This window comes from Mirounga angustirostris, unplaced genomic scaffold (genome assembly GCF_029215605.1).
Source record: "Mirounga angustirostris isolate CCGP_5_RB_7025 unplaced genomic scaffold, mMirAng1.0.hap1 SCAF_5, whole genome shotgun sequence".
Classification (NCBI taxonomy): domain Eukaryota; kingdom Metazoa; phylum Chordata; class Mammalia; order Carnivora; family Phocidae; genus Mirounga; species Mirounga angustirostris.
This window is the reverse complement of record NW_026991713.1, coordinates 59,755,390-59,774,289: the sequence shown is the minus strand read 5'-3', so window position 1 is coordinate 59,774,289 and position 18,900 is coordinate 59,755,390. Positions and strand designations below refer to the sequence as shown.

Genomic DNA, 18,900 nt, shown 5'->3' with positions numbered 1-18,900 from the left:
GCCGCTGGTGTGAGCCTGAAAGCCTGACTGGGCCCCTCACCCCAGGTTCCTCTAACGCACCCCCCCCACTCCAGGCTGCAGATGCCTAGAAAGCAGCACCTGGAGAAGGGGTCTCCCACCCTTCCTCTTAAATCCTGGACACGCGGAGGGGGGGCTGGGAGCCAGGTGGACTCCAACCCCTGGAGGAGTTAGTGAAGGAAAGAAAAAGGAGACGGAGCCCCCCTACCTCCACCCCTCAGCCTTGTCTGAACCCAACAAAGAGGCTGTACCAAACCTGAGCTGCCTCAAAAGAACGAAATGGAGAGGTCTGAACGGTCGGGCGGGGACCCAGACCTTCCTCATCTGCCGCCCTTTATCTCCCCTCTCCACGCCCGCTCAGTTCCTACTCACATCCCATCCGCTGCCCAGGCCCTGCCTCATTTGCATACGCGGCAGAACCGCTTTCTGCAAACTAGGCAGTGACCTTGAACTGGGCCGCTGAGGCCTCGCGACTGACCGTGGAGAAGGCAGCACCGCGCGGAACAATTCTGACCTCGGGTCCGCGGGGGAACTGCTTCCCGCGGCTCGCAGCCCGTCCGCGGTGGCCCGAGCCCCCCGCAGCCGCCTTGCCCCTGCCACCGGAGCGGGCACGGCTGTTATAATTAACTCCTGCCGCCGGGCTCGGCGCGGCGGGGACTCGAGGCCCCGCGCAGAGCCCGCGAACTTGCGGGAGGGATGGAGGCACCGACAGAAGGCGCGGGAGAGGCGGCGGGGCAGCCAGCTGGTGGGTGCGCGGGAGCGAGGGCTGCCTCGGGTCTTCAAGGAAAGTCTTGGGCCGCATCCTAGCCTTCAGTTTTAATTAACCCCTGAGTTAATGAGCGCGGCATGGTTGAGCCAGGCCAGCTGCAGCAGGAGCCGGCGGCTCAGGGGCCAGCAGGCAGGCCGCCTCTTCCAACCGTGGGATTTGATGAATGTGCGGGAGAGTGGACGCACAGAGCCCTCAGCAGTTCCAGAGCCTGGGTCTGGCCAATTACAGTTCTGCGGATGGGCTGCGAAGTGCGGGTGGATAAAACTCGGCTAGCCGCGGCCGCCCAGCGCTTTGGGTTGCGAGTCCCCCCTCCCCCGTCCCCTCCCCGTAGCCCTAGCTGGTTCTTCGCAGGCGGCTCCCGCCGTGGCTGGATTTAAATTTGAAGCTTCGCACCCGAGCCTCCCGCCGGCCCCGGGGACCCAGGCTGGGCGCGGCGCTCTGGGGCGCGTTTGCGGGAGCCCGGGTTAAGGAAGGGGCTGAGCGGCGAGAGTGGTAAGGTGTGCCTTAAAGGTGGGCAGATCCGCGGGGGTGCACTTAGATTGCCTGGGTCCTCTCCGGGGTCCTGAAAATCCCTAGGCTCACAATGGGCCTCGAAGAGCAGGACACTGGGGATGAGAACGTAGCTGATGGTTCCCGGCAGCGCTCCCTGAGGGGAAATCAGGGTCAGCCGCACGCAACGAAGAGGGGTTCGTGCGTGTGCCATTGTCCACAGAGTGGAAACCTGGGGAAAATGCCCTTTTCGGGTGGGGCCAAATCGGAGGGGGAGAAACTGCGTGCCCGGAGGAAGGAAGCCCTCACTTCGTTCTCAGTTCCCCCCGCGTTGCATCTGCCGCCCTGTGGCCGCCGCTCCGTGTGCTCGGCGGCCTGGCCGGAGGGCAGCGTGTAGGGCTCTGGGCCGCAGGTTTTCGGGCTAGAGAGGGACAGGGAGAGGCTGGGACCTTCCTCCTGGGGTCCCCTTTCTGGGAGACTGGAGTCATCTGGAAGGGTAAAAGAGGACGGGAAGAAGCCTCTGCCCCACGAAGACTAGGGATGACTCTGCGCAGCTCAGCTCGGCATCCCTCATACCAACAATAGCCGCCGAGCACCGAGGCCTGGAGGCCTGGAGACCTTGCTGCCCGCGCAGTGTCTGATTGAAAAGAGCAACAGTATTCAAGTCACACCCTGTTTATCTTTAGGACCAAAATGACCCCCAAATAAATTTTTTAAAAAATTTTAAATTTTCAGTGGCGCTCATTAATGCATCTCGAAAAGGGGGGCACACATAGGATGCTGGAGATGCTGTGACGTGGAATCTGCAGCTCAGGGATGCTCCTTTCTGCAGCCGCGCAGCCCCTTAATCAATTAAGCACAAAAAGGCCAATCCAGGCGGTCTCCTGCCCGCTGCTCGCGCCGTTCTGACTGGAGGTGACTGCGCGGGGCTAGCATCTCACGCCTCGGCCTCGGTTCCGGCAAGTGGGCCCGGCGGGTGCCGGGCGCGGGGCGGGCTCCTGGGGGCGGGAGGGCCCTGGCCGGGCGTCCCGGCAGCTGGGGCGAGGAAGGGGAAGCGGGCGAGGGGCAGGCGCCGCGCTGCGAGCCCTGAGCTGCGCCAGGCAGGGCGACGCTCGCTCGTGCGGACACATTTCTGTCCGAGGGAGCAGTTCTGGTTTGGGATATGAAATCGCCCGGCGAGCTGTGGAATTCCAAGAATCTGCGTTTCTCTCTGCCGCGTCCTGCAGAGGAGAGGGACAAAAAGGGAGATGAGAATCTTCGGCTTCGGTCTGCTTTTGTAGCTTCGGCTCATTCTCAGATACTTAACTTTCACCTACATGGGTTTCTTTCTGCCATATTCTCGCGGAGACTCTCGGTTTCTCCAAATTTCTCTAGATCGCCTGGTGGTTTCCGCATTTAGATGTTTGCTGAACTATCTATTTTACCTTATATTACTCAAAGCCGTGCATTGCACAGGAGCCTGAGACAATCAAATAGAAATCCGAGTATTTTGTCTACTAGACACCAATAGAATACACCCAGTTTTGAGGGCTTTGTTTTGGTTTTCACTTTAATCCATTTATCTGTGTTCTGTGGACTTGGTTGAGATGGGATTGTGGTTTCCAGATGTCGATTAATCTCATCAATGGCCAGCGTTAGGTTCTCAGCCTTCTACGGAAGGAGCTGCTGAGGTTAGCACCATAAATATAATTTTAAACCCCAACAAGGTGATTCTCCGGAGTCCTCTCCCTCACCCCCGGCACATCTACTGGCATTGGCACTGCTCTCTGATGGTCCCAGCAGCAGGCTGGGCTGGTTCTTGGGTGTGGGGGGGTCTTCTGCAGCGGAGTCACGAGGCTCTCAGGCCAGCCAAGCCCTGCTGGGGTCCCAGAGCCTCTTGCTGCCAAGACTCTGGAAGACCCCCAGAAGCCCATCTGACCCACAGAAGTCACAGGCAAGAGCAGTTCAGGCCCCCAGATTTTCAAGAGCAGGTAGTCAGGTCCACATAGAACTGGGCACCTCCTTTTTTCGGCTTCTTCTGCCTCCTTTCTGCATCTCTCCTCTAACAATGAGTGGAAGTGTGAGGCTGGGGTGGATCCCAGCTCCGGGGGAGGGGGGGTGGATGCCCAACACTAACAATTCTCCCATAGTCCTTCCTAGAGGAGAGGACCCCAAGTGTCTCCCAAAATTCCTGAGGAGAAAGAGCTGAGGAAGAGGAGCACAGCAGCGGCAGGGCTGGGAAAGACAGTGGCAGGGAAACCTGTCCTTACCCCCACTTCGCCTCTACTGTAAATAAACCCCAAGCCAAAGGGCTCATCCGTCTCCTTAAACAGCCAGTAAACTTTATATGACACAATATCTAATAGTAATTTATTGGGGAGATATTGTAAATTCCAACGGTTTTAGTTAATAAAGGAGCTAATTAAAGAAGGACAGGCTGTGCTTGGCCAGCTGTTGGCGAGAAGATAATACATCTGGGGGGGTGCATGGTGCAGAAATGCGTATGTGTGGGTATTTTTGGTGTGGCTTTTTCCTTCTTGCCCCGTGTCGGGCGATTGCCTCACTCTCTGCATTAGGTTTTATATGATATTTTTAAAAACCAGAATCCAGCGAATAAACCTGCCCCCGCGTTTTGTCCCCCCACCACCCCGACTGGGGAAGGGGGAAGTTGGAGTTGGTGCGGGATGGGGGGTGGGGGGATTCGCTGTCCCCACCCATCCCCCTGGCGGCGGCGCCCACGTGAGCTGGATGGCCAATGGGTGGCCGGCGCAGGTTTAACTATGTTTAATGTCAGATAGCAATAAAGTAGAAGCCGCCGGTCCGGCCCCGCGGAAATGGGCGAGCATAATCTCCTGAATCCCGGGTTTGTGGGGCCGCTGGTGAACATCCACACGGGAGACACGTTCTACTTCCCCAACTTCCGTGCGTCGGGGGCGCAGCTGCCGGGGCTGCCTTCGCTGTCCTACCCGCGCCGCGACAACGTGTGCTCGCTGCCCTGGCCATCGGCGGAGCCCTGCAATGGCTACCCGCAGCCCTATCTCGGCAGCCCGGTGTCGCTCAACCCGCCCTTCGGCCGCACGTGCGAGCTGGCGCGAGTGGAGGACAGCAAGGGTTACTACCGCGAGCCGTGCGCCGAGGGCGGCGCGGGCCTGAAGCGGGAGGAGCGCGGGCGCGAGCCGGGCCCGGGAGTCGGGCCGGGGGCAGCGCTGCTGCCGCTGGAGCCGTCGGGGCCGCCCGCGCTCGGTTTCAAGTACGACTACGCGGCGGGCGGCGGCGGCGGCGACGGGGGCGCGGGGCCCCCGCACGACCCGCCCTCGTGCCAGTCACTGGAATCCGACTCCAGTTCGTCCCTGCTCAACGAGGGCAACAAGGGCGCCGGCGCGGGCGACCCGGGCAGCTTGGTATCGCCCTTAAACCCCGGCGGCGGGCTCTCGGCCAGCGGTAAGGACCCCGGCCCGCTCGTGCGGCGTGCGCAGGACCCGACAGCTCACCCGGGTGGGCGGGGTAGGACTGAGCTAGGGCCGCCTGCGGTGACCGAATGTGTGGTGAGGAAGCGCTTCTTTTAAAAAGAAGTACGGGGGGGGGGGGGGCGCCTATAAACATGTAAATATCCCCATAAAAGAACTGCAGAGAGTCCCCTTTTAGCCGACCTGCGGCTGGAGGGGGCAGGGAGCTCCGGAGAAGGGGATTCTGACAGACATTTCCCCAGGCCTGGGGGTGGGCGGTGGGGACCCAGAGCTTGGTCCCCGCTCTCTACGGCCTCACCCTCCGCCTTCGCACAGGCTCCTACCTACATTTTTCCTCTTAAGAAACGCCACTGGACCCGGTTTACTCTGGCCACTCGCTCCTGTCTGTTTTAGCTGATCAGGGACCCCATCCCGGAGGATGTGAAGGGAAGGGGCCAGGATAGCCGGGAGAAGAAGAGGTTTGGGGAGAAATGAGGGGATCGGAACACAGAAGGGTCAGAGATAGTGCAGTGGGAGGTAGGGTTGAGGAGGCAAGGAGGAGTGAAAGGGGAAAAAGAGAATGATGAAGCTGGGGGAGTTGGTGGGGATGAGGGTCTGTGTAGAAGAGAGGAGATGAGACAGGAGGGCAAGGGCCTGGGATTGGGCAGTAGGCCAAGGTGAAAAGGGCTGGGGAAGGACCAAGGGCACTGGGCTTGTCACCTCTTGGTCCTCTGGCCAACACTGCCGGTTCGTCTCCACCCAGGCGCGCCCTGGTACCCGATCCACAGCCGCTCCCGGAAGAAGCGCAAGCCCTATTCGAAGTTGCAGCTGGCGGAGCTGGAGGGGGAGTTTCTGGTGAACGAGTTCATCACGCGGCAGCGCCGGAGGGAACTCTCAGACCGCTTGAATCTTAGTGACCAGCAGGTCAAGATCTGGTTTCAGAACCGGAGAATGAAAAAGAAAAGACTTCTGTTGAGGGAGCAAGCTCTCTCCTTCTTTTAGGGGAGAAGACTCGGGCACTGGCCCCAGACTGAGCCTGTCTCTGGCAGAGAGCAAGAGGGGGCGCTGCCTGGGACGCATTCCCCGCTTAGAACACCAGGCATCTCTGGCAGGTGCTCCCTGGACATCCTCTTGTCTGTTTTGTTTGTGGTTCCCTCCCACACCCGCCGCCCCCCCCCCCCAGCAGGCTCTGCCAGGTCCCAGAGAGAAGGGAAGAACCCAGCCAGGGAGGGAGGTGCTGCAGGCAGGGGATAGGGACAGGGAAGGCTGAGGTGCTGGGGAGGGGCTGGTTTGCAGTGGGACTGGGGCTTTTGGCCTCTGGCTGAGGATCTGGAGGAAAGGTAACCAGGTGCTCCCCCCCACCACCACTTTCCTTCCATGATCTTAAGTCAATCAGCCTGCTGTAGGCAAAAGTGGGGACAATGGAACCAAGGCTCCCCAAACTCCCAGTATTTGGGGTTAGGAGAGGAGGGAGCAAGAGTGGAGGGTCCGTGGAAAGATTGGAAGGGGTTAGGGTAGCTCTGGGAGGGCAGGAGGAAGTGTGGGAACCTAAGAGGAAGTGCAGTTTGGGAGAACACAGTGATCAGTAATGCTCAAGTCCACTGGGGTCTGGTCCTCTAGGCCTGGAATGAACAGACGGAGGTACAGGCGTTTGGCAGACCTGGCTGCGGACAGGGCGATCATCAGCCCTATGTCCCCTCTAGGACAGCCTGCCAGAAAAGTCTCCTGGTCCCCTTTCTCGAAGGCCCTGCCCGCCCATTCGCTCACAGGTGTGTTGCCATCCACTCTTACCGCCGCCTAGGCGGCTGCAGACCGGAAGCCGCAAGCGCGGGATTGCGAGCTGAGCGGATGCAGCTTCAGGTTTAGTAGCCACCCCAGGGACCCCCACCTGGCCCTCCAGGAAGCCCAAGAGGCTGTGAAAGAGGCCGTGAAGCCCAGCATTGATTGACCGGGAGAGTTTCTGGCAGCCGCGGCTACCGCCACTGATTCTCCCTTCCCCGCTGGCGTTCACGGTCACGGCCGGCCACAGGCTGGACCGGCATAATTTACGAGGCAGGAGGAGAATCTGCCCCTAAAGGGGCTACCGGCCGCGGAGGCCCCTGCTCAGCCCGGGTTTCCCAGGCTGGTGACAATGAAGGAGGGGGGCGCTGCTGCCCCCCACACAACTCCTTTCTCTCTTTTACCCATCCTCACTCACCCGCCCCCCAAAGTGGCCCTTTGTCTCAGGATCCGCTGCCTCCGCCTCCCCCTGGCTGGCGAGCCGCCGAGTACAAGGACCAGAGCAGAAGCAGGGGCACATCCCCAGAACTGCTTGGAAGCCAGAGTGGCTTCTTCAGCCCAGGGCCTTTTATTCATAGCGCCCTTCAGGCCCCAGCCCCAGCCCAATAGATCTAGGCTGGCTTAGGAGAGAGAGGCAGTGAAGAAGCCCCACCGCACTTTCCTGCACTCCGTTTTTATCCCTCTTGGTGAGAGTCCCTCAACCTCCCCGTCTGCTGACCCACCCTTGCCAGGAGTAAGAAGGTGAGAAGAGGGGACTGATGGGAGTTAAGCCCAGCACGCACAGTGTGAACTGGCCTGCTAGCTTGGTGTTCTTCCTGCCTGGGAAGAGTCGCCCCTAACCCACCCTCGAATGGCAATCCACAGAGCCTCCCACTCTCCCACCAGCACACAGCTTCAAGTCCCTGTACAGGATTGTGCAGAGGCGTGGGCAAACAGAGGCACAGCGGAGCCCAGCACCCCCATTGGGCCCATGCCACATTCCTGACTGTACTTGTAAGCGGTCAGCCTCATGTCCCCAAATACAGCCCTGCAGAGTGGCCGTACAATCACTTGCCCTCATCCCCCACTGGGCACCTGACACACTTCCCCGCTGATAGAAACTTGTTTCGCCTACATACAAGTTCGCAGAAATCAGCACCATTCCAGCTGTGGGCACAATCCCTTCTGGGCTGGCCCTGGGTACCAGGCGCTCTCCCCTTTGCCTGGTCACTCATGTACCCCTTCATGCAGCCCCTCCTGTGACCTTGTGGGCTCTGGGGTGCTGGATTCAAGCTTCACCACTCCAGCCTGGCTCCCACAGCCTAGTAGAGAAAAGAGACCAGAACACTCCAAAAGGGGTGGGGGTACAAAGATATGCAATATTCTTTTCCTGTCGCTTTAAACTTGACTTTCGTGAGCTTCTCTGTCAATCTGCGTCCTGTTCTCTTGTGCCCGTTGCTAGTACCTGGTGTAGTCTCTGTGGGTAGATGCCCTTCCCAGCTCTCTGTAGTGTGCCCTCCTATTCAGCCGTCTGTCTTTAGCACGTTTTCCCTTTATATAGTCCTTGTACAGAGTTGCTTCATCATATTAATAATAACAATTTAAAAAATGACTGAACGATGATGTGATTTTTTTGAGAAAGAATTTTAAACTGACTCCCCACACATGGTCTCCACTGCCCAGAAAGAATGGGATCCCCATTCCTAGCAGCTCCCCCACTTGATTGTCTCCAGCTCAGATGAATAATAAAAATAATAAATGTATAATGATAAAGGAAGAACGGTGCAGGGGCAACAAAAATATACGAGCAACCACGATCTGTTGATGAGCTGCCGGCTCTAGTCCCAAGCAATTACTAGCAGAGAGAAAACTGGGGGGATAGAAGATTGGGGGGGGAGAGGGATATCTGAGGAGTCATGGGGTCATAAAAATAATGTAGACAGCCCAGAGGAGGCTGAAGCCACCTTCAGGGCCAGAAAGAAGAAGTCTGAGCTGCAGGATCTCCAAGAAGTGAAACCACAGTAGGGGTTCAAGTAGGTTGGAGCACGGATAGCAAGAGTGCCCTGGGATATGGGGTAGGGGCTGGTGGAACCACACTTTAACCCCAGGGTCTAACCCCATGGCTTCACTCTGAGAGCACATTTTGTGCCCTGCAAAATGACTAGGTAGGGGACTAAAGACCCCTTGGAGCTGGCGAAATAGGCTTCATCTCTCTCAGCCAACAACCCTCTCTGAGCCTTGCCAGAGAGAGGCCCAGGTGGAAGCCAGAGTCTGGGTTCCGGTAGAGCCCATGAGCCCCCTGCACTTCCACTTCAGCCCTTCCTTCTGGGTGGGACATCCTCCCTCTGCCTCCATCCTTGTGCCTCTGGTCCCTGAGTTTCCCTTTCTCACAGCCTGGCTCCAATCAGGGAGTCTCCTCCAGAGTCCCCCTCCACCCTCCTGGGACTGCTTTGAAATAGCAGGGGCCCCCACCAAGCCTAGCGTCCAAGCCACACCTCCTGCCTTGAAATCTTTCTCTCTCTCTCTCTCTCCCTTTCTTTCCTTACTCCTAGAAAAACTAACAAATTTAAATTGAATCTCATTCTCCTTTTGCTCCTAACACACAGCTTGTCTTGTGCAGCTGAGGGATTTGGGCAGGAAGGAAGATCCCAAGCTTTGGGGGGTCACTCATACAAAGGCCTCCACAGAGTACAGGCAAAGCTGGGGACAGGATAGCTTCTGGTAGCCATGAGCTGGGAGAGGGACTGGGTGGCTGGCTGTGTCTGTGTCCGAATTAAGGGGGGGGGGGGCAGGAGTTGAATCCCAGTGAACCCAGGCCAGAGACTATGATCTTCTTAGGACACATCTATACAGGAAGAATTAACAGTGAAGGTATTTCTGGCTAAAAAAGAAGGGAGGGAATTTAAGGAGGTCAGGAATAACTGGCCTTTAATTTATTCCCTTGATTTATTCCCAGAGACACTGAGGATCTGAGAGAGGAGGTACCTTGTTGGGTGGTGTCTACATAGGTCCCAAAACTCAATAATTGGGGAGACTGTCAGAGTAGAAAAGACACTATAACCTCCTCCTAATGGTTAAAAAACTTATCCTTGGGTCTCTGGGCCAAAGAGAATGTCATGGTTGGAGCCTCAACCCAAATACTCAGGGTAAGGCTGAACTCTGCATCTGGGCAAGGATTGCATCTATTTTGCAACTATTTGTCTGGTTTAAACCCTCAAACTACAATTTACTCCATGGACTTTAAGACAAAGAATCCCGCGTCTCTAACTGGGTCTTGAGGAGCAAGAAATGGAGAGAATTATCTGGATACTTCAGGTAGAAAATATTTCTGCTGTCGTGTATTTGTAAGTTTATACCATCCCTGGCCCCGGTTATCCACCCAGTTCCACTCCACTCTGACCTGCATAGACACAGCTCCGGTATTTAAAGCCGCTATCGAGCGGGCGGGAGATGAGCCCGGCCGCCCGGGTCCTGTGGATGCTAATGCAGCCGGAAACCCGGCGCGCGATCGATGGCTCAGACCCAGAGCAGAGCAGGGACCGCCAGCCCCATCTACGAACAAAGCAACCCCCGGGACCTTGGGTTCCGGACAGGCCGGAGCCCCAGCCCATCCTCCCCGCCATTACCAGGATAATAGGAGCGGCTTTTAGGCCCCGGGCCCGCGCGGGAAACGCACCCCGGAGCCCCCAACCCTCTCTGCGCGGCGGGCACAGGGAGGCGCCGGAGGGTCCGGTGTAATTCAGCGCGCGGTGGGCTGCAGGCGCCGGGTCCCGCAGCCGCGCGTCTGCGGAGCCTCAGGCCCGCGCGGCCGCCTTCCGGCGTCTGCCTCCGGCGAGACAGAGCTGCGGGTTTTCCGTGGAGAAGCGTGCGGCCCGCGCCCGCCGCCCTGAACGCCCCGCACCGCTGCGGCCCGGCGCCGTGCTCGCGGTCGCCGCTCAAAGGGAGGCCCCGAGACAAAGGCGCGGCGGCCGCTGGTGGCCGACGCGGGCGCCTGGAGCGCTCCGTGGCCTGGCCCGGCGGAGAGGGCTCTGGGAGGTCGGTCCACGGCCCCGGCCGGCTCGGCCCCGGCCCCCGCCCCGGCCCCGGCCCGCTGCAGGGCCCCGGGGAGGGGAGACCCGGCGCGCCTCTCAGCCCCTGCTCCCCGCGCAGCTCCCCGCCCAACAGCCGCCAGCAGCGCCGGTCGCCGCCCGAGGGCCGCCGGGCCCCCGCCACCGACGGGATGACCCCTGCTGGCCGGAGCAGAGGAGGCTGCCGAGCCCCGCCCCGCCCAGCCACTCGGCCCTGAGCACCCTGGGCCTGGGCGCGCCCCGCGAGTTTGTGGGAGACCTGGAAGAACAGCCCGAGTCTCAGGCGCTGCCACGCTGCGGGGACCAGGCCTCTCTGCTAAGTGCCCTCCCTCTGCTGGGCCCGTGGCGTCCCCACAGCGGCCGTCCGCCCTCCCGCTGGGCTTCTCACCGCCGGCGGCGCTGGCCCCTAAAGCCTGTGCCGCCTCCAGGAGCCCGGCACCCGAGGCGAGGAACTGGGCTCACGGGAGACCAAACACAGCCGGACCTTGAGCCAGTGTGGCCCAGCCGGCTGCCGGTGGGTGATCCCTCCTCTCTGAGCCAGAGCCACTTCCTGGAGACCCGGAGACAAGGCTTCACTTTGTCAGTTTCCACGTCCCAGAGTGGAGAACTTCCTTCGAGGACAGGTCTGCGCGGATGGAACTCGCGGGCGGTTCTTGCTAGGAAAGTTCCCTGTGAAAGATGCATGGTCCGTATGCGGGGCATGGGAAAGATGTTTCAGAAAACACACACTTGGTACAGCCAACATAAGGGATACATTGAAACAGTCTAAAAGGCACAGATATCTATATTACATGTACATACTGGGCATGGAAAATATATTTCTCTAAGAAACATACATACAGAGGCACTTTTATTTGTATGGGAAAGCAACCTTCCGGGGAAAGGTTACACAGAGCATGGATAAACACCACTTGTAAAGATTCATTTACATAAACGGTACACTTGCATATATATCCTACACAGGGAATATACAGTCCTCATCGATTTAGCTACATAGATGTATCCATTCCATAAGCTGTATAAAATCATGCATGGAAAATGCATCCAGATATTAATGCGTCCACATAAAAAGCTCATGGAAAATACATCATATTATTATATATACACAAATTGAGTATCTACCCAATGTATGAAAAAATATGTTCTGTAAATTAGTTTGTTTACATGGTGTGTGCGTACCAAATACATTGCAGTACATTCTTTGAGCTCACATATTATTGTATTTATAATACACATCTATTTGGCTATCTTACAAACAGTAGCAGGAGGAAGCTCAGGCATTGGCAATAACCATCTCCACCAGCTGAGCCTCTTTTCTGTCTTTCTGTTTTTCTATTATTTCCATCTTTTAAAAACCCCTTCTATGTCTATATGGATTATTTATATAAGTGGTCTCCTATCTCAGTTTCCCTAGTACATCTCTTGCCAAAGTCAGGGTCTATATTTAGAATCCCAAGTCCTGTTTGCAGCAGGGTCTGACTGCATAATCACAGCCTGTATGGAATAAGCATTATATAATTAGGTTACCCCTGTGTCTCAGGACTTGTTCTTCTAGACCTAAGATAAATATATTAGAGACTTACTCTAGGCTGCCAGTTAAGAAAGGGGGCTGGGGAGGGAAGAGGGAAGTGCAGTGACCTGGCAAGTTGTGTAACAGGCAGGTTGGGGGAAAGGCAAGTTCTAGGTGTATGCTGGGCACTCAGGGTTCCTGAAAGCCAAAGTTTGTTTAAATTTTTTTAAATTTATTTTTAAAATCTCCAGTGGAGAAAGACGCATGAAAGAAAGGCCCGACCTGGTCTCCTACGTCCCTCTCAAACCCCAGAGCAGCCCCACTCCCTCTCAGCTAACCAGGAAGAGGATTCTAGCCCACCTAGCTCCTCAGCAGCGGTTAGCATCCTTAATGCTGGCCGGGTCTACACCGGCAGCAGGGAAAGTTTACCCTGGAACCCAAGTTTTTCCCAACAAAATCCACTAACCCTTTTGGAGAGGCAATAATAGCCGAAAGCATTTTCTGACCCTGAGCGAACTCTGTTTTGGCCCCGGAAAAATGAGTCCCACTTGGGTCTTTCTTTAGTAGCTAAAAATCCGAGACTACCTGACACACGCCTATGGAAAAATTCTTTGAAAGACAATGCACTCACACCCCGCAGAGATATTGTTTATGGGTTCCGTGTAGACACTGCCATATTTTACTGTCCAAAGGAATCAATTAATTAGTGCCTCGCCAGTCCCCGCGCCGGCCGCTGCTTGGCTGAGCGTGAGCGGCTGAGATAGATGTGCGTGGCCAGCTCGCTGGTCTTGTTAACAAGCCTCGTCATAAAGATGGAGATGATAAGGAGAGCGCGGAAGCCCTGGCGGCCGCGAGGGGGGGCTCCGAGGACCAGCCCACAGCGTGTGGGGCAGCGGCGGCCGGCCGAGTCGGAGCCAGAGCCCTGGCCCGGTGCTGCTCGGGCTTCCGCTGCTCGCTCGCCGTATCCAGTCTTGTCCCCTTCTGGGGCGTTCACGCTGGGACTCGGATAATTCCCTCTCTTCTCCGCTCTTCTGAATTTTCCCTTTTCTTCATCAAGCCCCAAATTAAAAAAAAAATTTAATAAAAATATGTAAACCTCTGTCTGTGAGTGCCTGTCTTGCTCTCTGCCACACTTGTTCCGAGACCGGCTGCCTCCTCCTTTCCCTGCATTACTCCGCGTGGTTTCATCTCTGTCTGGAGCTCTCTTCCCTCTCTGGCTTCATGGTTGCTTTTTCTACCAGGTTGGTACTGGCTCAGGCCCCAGTGAGCTTGTAAAAAAAATAATAATACAAATAACCCCTGGTTATCTTGCGGCAGAGTTAACACCCCCTGATAAGCCAGACCCCATAATAAAAAAACCCAACCTTGGATGTAATTGCTGGTTTGGGTTGCAACACTTAATTCTGTTTATTCTCACCAATGTGCATACTTAACGAAGAGGTATTGATATTAAAGGGCAGGGGGGAATTAATTTTACTTTTATGGTCATCTATTAAGAGCATAAGATGGTCTGAGTCTCCTTTAAAGGGACCAAAAAAGGGGGGAGGGAGAGAGAAGGAAAGGGAGGGGGAAGGGAGAAATATGACTGAAGGCGAACAAAGATCTTTGCCTGAAGAAACGATGTAACACTAGACAGAACTATAAAGTCTGGGAATGTAACAACGCAGGACCCTCTCAACTTCCCCCATTTGGAATCCTGTCCCTTGCATTTCCTGCTGAAATCCCAGTCCTGACTACACAGCAATATTCAAGGAAGAATTCATGCAATTATCTGGATAATTGTAGGGAGAGAGAGAGAGAGAAAGCATTTCCCTTTTATTGTCTGATCCTCTCTGGTGTCAGTGCAGAGGAGGGGGGGTGTTATATGGGATATGGAGGAAAAGGAGGTAGTAGGGTCTCCCAATGTCACCCTAAGACCTACAAGATGGCTACTCCTGAACCAAGGAGGTCCAAGGCAGGAAATCACAGATTCTTTAAGAGATTTTGAAGGCTTCAGTGATCCAGTTTCATTTTCCAAAATATTTGTTTGGTTTTACTTTGTCTGTATAGACCTGCCTCATCTAGTATTGTAATTATCAAATAATAGATAATTATAGGGGTGTCGATAATATCATTTATTTTATAGCCGCACAAGATATGATTAGAGTTAATGTCAGAGGCTCTGTTGGAGCCTGGAAGGCAGCAAGAGGTAAGGTAGAGAGAGAGGTAGATTGCCTTTCTCTTTCCTATTTTTATGTGTGTGTGAATCTCCAGAAATCCCCAGTTCTCTAAATCCCCTTCCCAGATGTGTTAAGGGAAATCTCTACAATTTTAGGGGTTGGGAGCTCAGAGAAGGGCAAACAATTTGGTACTTAAATCTCCCCCTTAGTCTCAGGGCCAGTAGTCTCTGCTCTCCCATGTCCCCCACAATGAAGGGCTTCACCCTCAGTTCAAAACTACTAAGGTCACAGAGACTTGGCAATTTAGGCCAGTGAGAGGAAGACAGGGTCTTACCAAAACCAAGTTCATTGTCATCCTCAAGTGGGCACTGGGTCCAGAGTGAAGCCCCCTTTGATCCCAATTTGGCCTTCTTTCCTGGACCTCTTCCCCAGAGACACCTGGATGGGAGCAGAAATCAGGTTAGGGCCCTGGAGGTTGGTTGGGTTGGGGATGGGGAAAAAACTGAAAATCTGCTTTCTTGTTTCTGGGATTCAGAACACCAGAAACCAGAAGCCTGGGCGGGGGCGGGGAAGGGAGAGAGAGAGAGAGAGTTTGTGGTAGAGAGCCAGGCAAGAGAGAGTCAAGGGAAACCATGAAACAGGAAGACAAGAATAAAAGGAATGAGTGAAAGAAAAGGGGCAGGAGGAGAAACCACAGGGAATAAAGGAAGGAAATAAAAAGGAAAAGCTAGAAAAGGAAATAAGAGAAGAAAAATGGAGGAACATTTAAAAAAGGAAAGAAAGATTTGAAAGCGAAGGAGAGGAAGGAGGGAGAACAGAGGCCAGGGTCTGCCGGCTGTGCGCTCTGCCAGGCTGCCTGCAGCAGTCTGGGTGGGCGGGGGGCGCCATGACAAAGTGAAGGTCAAGTTAGCATCGTACCTTATAAGGAAGGCGTCAGTCCTCCATTTCAGCCTTTCTTTCTGCCTGGACATGGCCGTAGCATTTCTAGGCTTGTAAACACTGGACTCTTTGGGGCCTTAGAAAAAAATAAAGACCCCCTTCCTTCCTTTATTGGGGGTGAGCTCCACCGGCTCGGGGAAGCAGCGGACAGAGAAGTCAACTAATGAAGACTCTGGGAAACTTTTCTCTCCTTTTCTCTCTCTCTCTGGCTCCACTCCCGCCCGCTGGGACTCCCTCCCTCCCTCCCTTTCTCCCTCCCTCCCTCCCTCCCTCTCTCCCTCCTCTTCCCAGCCTAACGCCTCTTTTGCTCTCTGTATCTCTGGGTCTTCCGTGTCTCTCGCCACTGTCTGTAACTCTGGGCTCCGTCTTTCCACACTCCCCTCCCCTACTGCAGACTTCTAAATCCGTTCCATTCCACCAGGAAAAGGAGCAGGACATAAGAATTGGAAAGAAAATTAGCCATCACAAAGAAAAGTTCATTTACAGCCTAAATGTCTATTAAGATTTTCTTCTGAAAATAAGGCGGTACACTCGGTAAGGAGGAGAAGTGAGGCAGCGCCAGTGGGAGGGCTGATGAGGTAGGAGACTTGGATTTATTTATTTTTCAGATCAAGAGGCGGAGAGAAAGGGGGAGAAGCAGACAAGCGATAGAGAAGCGTTTCAACCCGGCAACTAGCAAAGGAGGCTGCAGCGGGCGGGACTGGGAGCAAAGCGCGCGGGCCGAGGACCCGGACCTGCCGCCGCGATCCTCGAGCACTGAGCGGGCTCAGCCTAGGCCTGGGGTGCGGAGAAAGGAGCATATTCGAAATCTGTTGGCCTGAGAAGTGGGGGAGAGGCAAGGACGGAGGGAGGCAGGGAGAGACAGAGGAAGACGGCGCCGCAGCGGGCCAGCCGGAGGGAAAGTGAGTTCCGGAGCTGCGGGGGCGGTGGCGACCCCGGCGGGCTGCGGGCTGGGGGCAGCGGGCGGCTCAGCCGAAAGCCAAGGCGCCAGAGAAAGGAACCTGAAGTGGAATCCTTGATCTTTTCCCTGCAGGGTGGCACTGGGGGAGAGAGGGAGGGAGAGAGAGAGAATATAGCGTAGGGGTGTCTGTGAAGGGCTCACCTCCTTTTTCCTGGCCCTGACAGCCTGTTTTCTCCTGCTCTGTGCCCACGGAGCCCTTTTTAGGCCTAATCGTTGCTTTTCTAATGGCGAGGGAAGGGAGAGATGCTCAGGGCAATTCTGGGGACTTCTGGTTCAATCTGATACTCCACAAAGCCCTAATTTTGTCACCTCCGCCCTTCTCAACTGGAAACCAGCCTCTAGGGTCAGTCCCCTCCCACTTTACCTACCAGGCTAAGGTGCCTAAGGGCTACTAGGGACCCGAAGGAAGACCTGACACCCGGGTGGGAGCAGCCGGGAGCACTGGGGGTGGTCAGTGGAGCTCCCAGGCCTCAGGGCCTAAGAGCCCTCCCACCCTGCATCCTGATAATGAAAAACAAAGGGGGAGGACTTGATTATTTCTGATGGTGTTAAAGGATCCAGGCTTAGAAAAACAGCATCTGACCCTGAGCTCTAAGGTGATAGGCGTCTCTCCCACAGACATTTAATCTGGGCAAATGTCCCACTGCCTGAGCTCCAGGGGCTGAGGAGGTGGCCAGGGTGAGGACATTTGCTGCCAGAAAGCCCCAGGGAGGGAGCGGCAGGCCCCTTTGGTATTATGTAGAGTTGTGTGGAGAGTATTTTAAAAGGTCAGAATGAAGTGGGGAGGCCCTTTCTGATGTCCCCCTCAGCTCTCAGAAGGGAAGCCCCAGGAAGTGAGGGAGTTTATGAGCTGGGACATTTCCCCCTAATGTGGGAAAGACAGAGATAGCCAGACCTCATCCTGAAAAAATGTGTTTTGTGCCTGTGACAGAAAATTGGTAGCTGCTTGGGAGATTTCTGGACTTTTAGGGAGTAGAGCAGGGCCAGACTCTGGGGCAAGGCAGAGGCTGAGGTGTGATTTAGGGTAAGTGGAGGAATCTAAGGGAGTAAGACTAAAAAGGTATCACCCAAATCCATTTCCTCGGAGAAGACACACACACACACACACACACACAATGGGCTCCAATATTGAAAAACACCAGATGATCTCCTTCAAAGGGACATAAATAGGCCAAGCGGATGCAGGTTAATAAAACCTGCAAAAACCAGACAGGAATACTTAAAATGCCCCAGAAACAAAGCACACTGTGACAAATTCTCACCCAACACACAAGTCCATGCACCAAAATGTTCCCAGGCACAGAGAGACCCTCCCCACCCTGCGCCTCCCCACTTGGACACTCAGGTGTACCTGCCCAGCTCCAGGGGCACACACAAATCTGTGCACTTTCCTAAACTTACACACCGAAACCCTGGGGGGCAAGGGGCAAGCGCTTGGCATCACACACACCCCACTGAGCCAGACCCGTGTCTCCTGAGCCTCAATAATGCACGATCCATACCCGGAGATAAAAGTCTAGACAATAGACGGCTGTTTATGACAACGGGGCTCTCCAAGTTTGGAGCCAGGCGATAAATCTCTGGTGAATCTTCCTGTAACTCAACTTCTGGCTGTAGTGACGAGAGAACCACGGAGACCACAGAGAGAAAAGCAGCAAAATGCGAGAGACTTTTAAATCGCGAGCAGAAGGCGACTTCCCCGCTGGGGCAGGAGAGGGCAGGCGGCCACACTCGCCCCACATGGCACGTCCACACTGTGGAAGCTTTCGGATCAAGCTTCAGCACACAGGCGAGTCAGGTTTCCTGGCCCCCCAGAAATCGGGGCGAAGTGTACAGGCAGATGGTGGGGCGTGGAGGCTGGAACAGACCCACAAACCGTTCTTGCTGCAGGCAAAGGGTCTTTTTTTGTTGGTGGTGACCAGAATCTTCCTGCTATGCGTCACCTGAATTTTTTCATCCCCGTCCCCCTCTTCTCCCTAGTGTTCTCTCTCTTTCTCTCTCTCTCTCCACACCCCCCTTTTCCTTCTTGGATTGATGGGCTGTTCCCTTTTGCATTTTCGACCCAGGCGTCTGATTACAAGTAAAGAGCCACTGAAGTTCATCTCATAAAAATGCCGCGAGCTCACTTTGATCTGCGCGGACTGGGTCCGAGCCTAAGTAGGCGCTAAAGCCAGGGAATGGCGGCTCGGGCCAACGGGCCTCCGCTTGGCGGCGGGGCGGCCAGAGATCCGGGTGGCCCAACAGGGCAATCTGGCCCAGAAAAGACATTTCTGTGCTGCTGTAACTGGGTTTGGACACCAAGGTCCAATAGTAGCAGCTCAATTCAGACTGCTTTTAAGGCATTTCCTTCATTTTAGAGCATTTGGTGAGGGGCCCAGTGAAACTGGCTCGTAAAATGGGACTTTTATGGGGAGAAATGGGGTCGCGTTGCTAGCCTCCTGGGACAATCCCTCAGCGGAGGAAGGTGGGTGGGGCTGCGGGGGGCGGAGAAGCTGCCCTTCTCCCTCCCCCTGTCACTTCCAGGAGCCGAGGAACCTCAGAGCAGCATCCACTGGCTTGGGTGACCTGACTTGGGCCCTTGGGCTTGGGGCAATGGCCAGGGCTGAGGAGAGGTGGGGGCCAAGGACCAGCAGTCCCACCACCCCCCCTCTAGTTCTTTGGCTGAAAGTGAGATGTGTCCTGGGGTGCAAGGTAAACCGCTGGCCTAAAAATCCCCAAGCACACTATAGAGGGATTACTAAACACCCCCGATTGCTCTAAGGGGAGAGAAAGACGTGCAACAAGGTGCGAGCTGATTTCTAATGA

The 18,900-nt window shown here is 55.5% G+C and overlaps 1 protein-coding gene and 1 long non-coding RNA gene across 2 annotated transcripts; one reads left to right on the top strand and one right to left on the bottom strand.

Annotated features, from left to right (window-relative positions):
* The first annotated feature begins 3,981 nt into the window (after positions 1–3,981).
* On the top strand, positions 3,982–5,703 carry HOXC12 (homeobox C12). Its single transcript, XM_045867846.2, has 2 exons — positions 3,982–4,696; positions 5,465–5,703. The coding sequence occupies exons 1-2, from the start codon at positions 4,090–4,092 to the stop codon at positions 5,701–5,703; spliced, it is 846 nt and encodes a 281-aa protein (XP_045723802.1). The 5' UTR covers positions 3,982–4,089.
* A 5,556-nt stretch (positions 5,704–11,259) lies between these two features.
* On the bottom strand, positions 11,260–15,347 carry LOC123838777 (uncharacterized). Its single transcript, XR_006789506.3, has 3 exons — positions 15,114–15,347; positions 14,530–14,633; positions 11,260–13,304 (listed from the first exon to the last, which is right to left on the bottom strand). It is a non-coding gene; the product is annotated as an uncharacterized LOC123838777 (long non-coding RNA).
* Between the last annotated feature and the right edge of the window lie 3,553 nt (positions 15,348–18,900).

Coding starts and splice junctions, on each gene's coding strand:
- HOXC12 (XM_045867846.2), top strand. CDS start 4,090: ATGGGCGAGCATAATCTCCTGAATCCCGGGTTTGTGGGGCCGCTGGTG. Junction 4,697..5,464: donor CGGCGGGCTCTCGGCCAGCG/GTAAGGACCCCG, acceptor GTCTCCACCCAG/GCGCGCCCTGGTACCCGATC.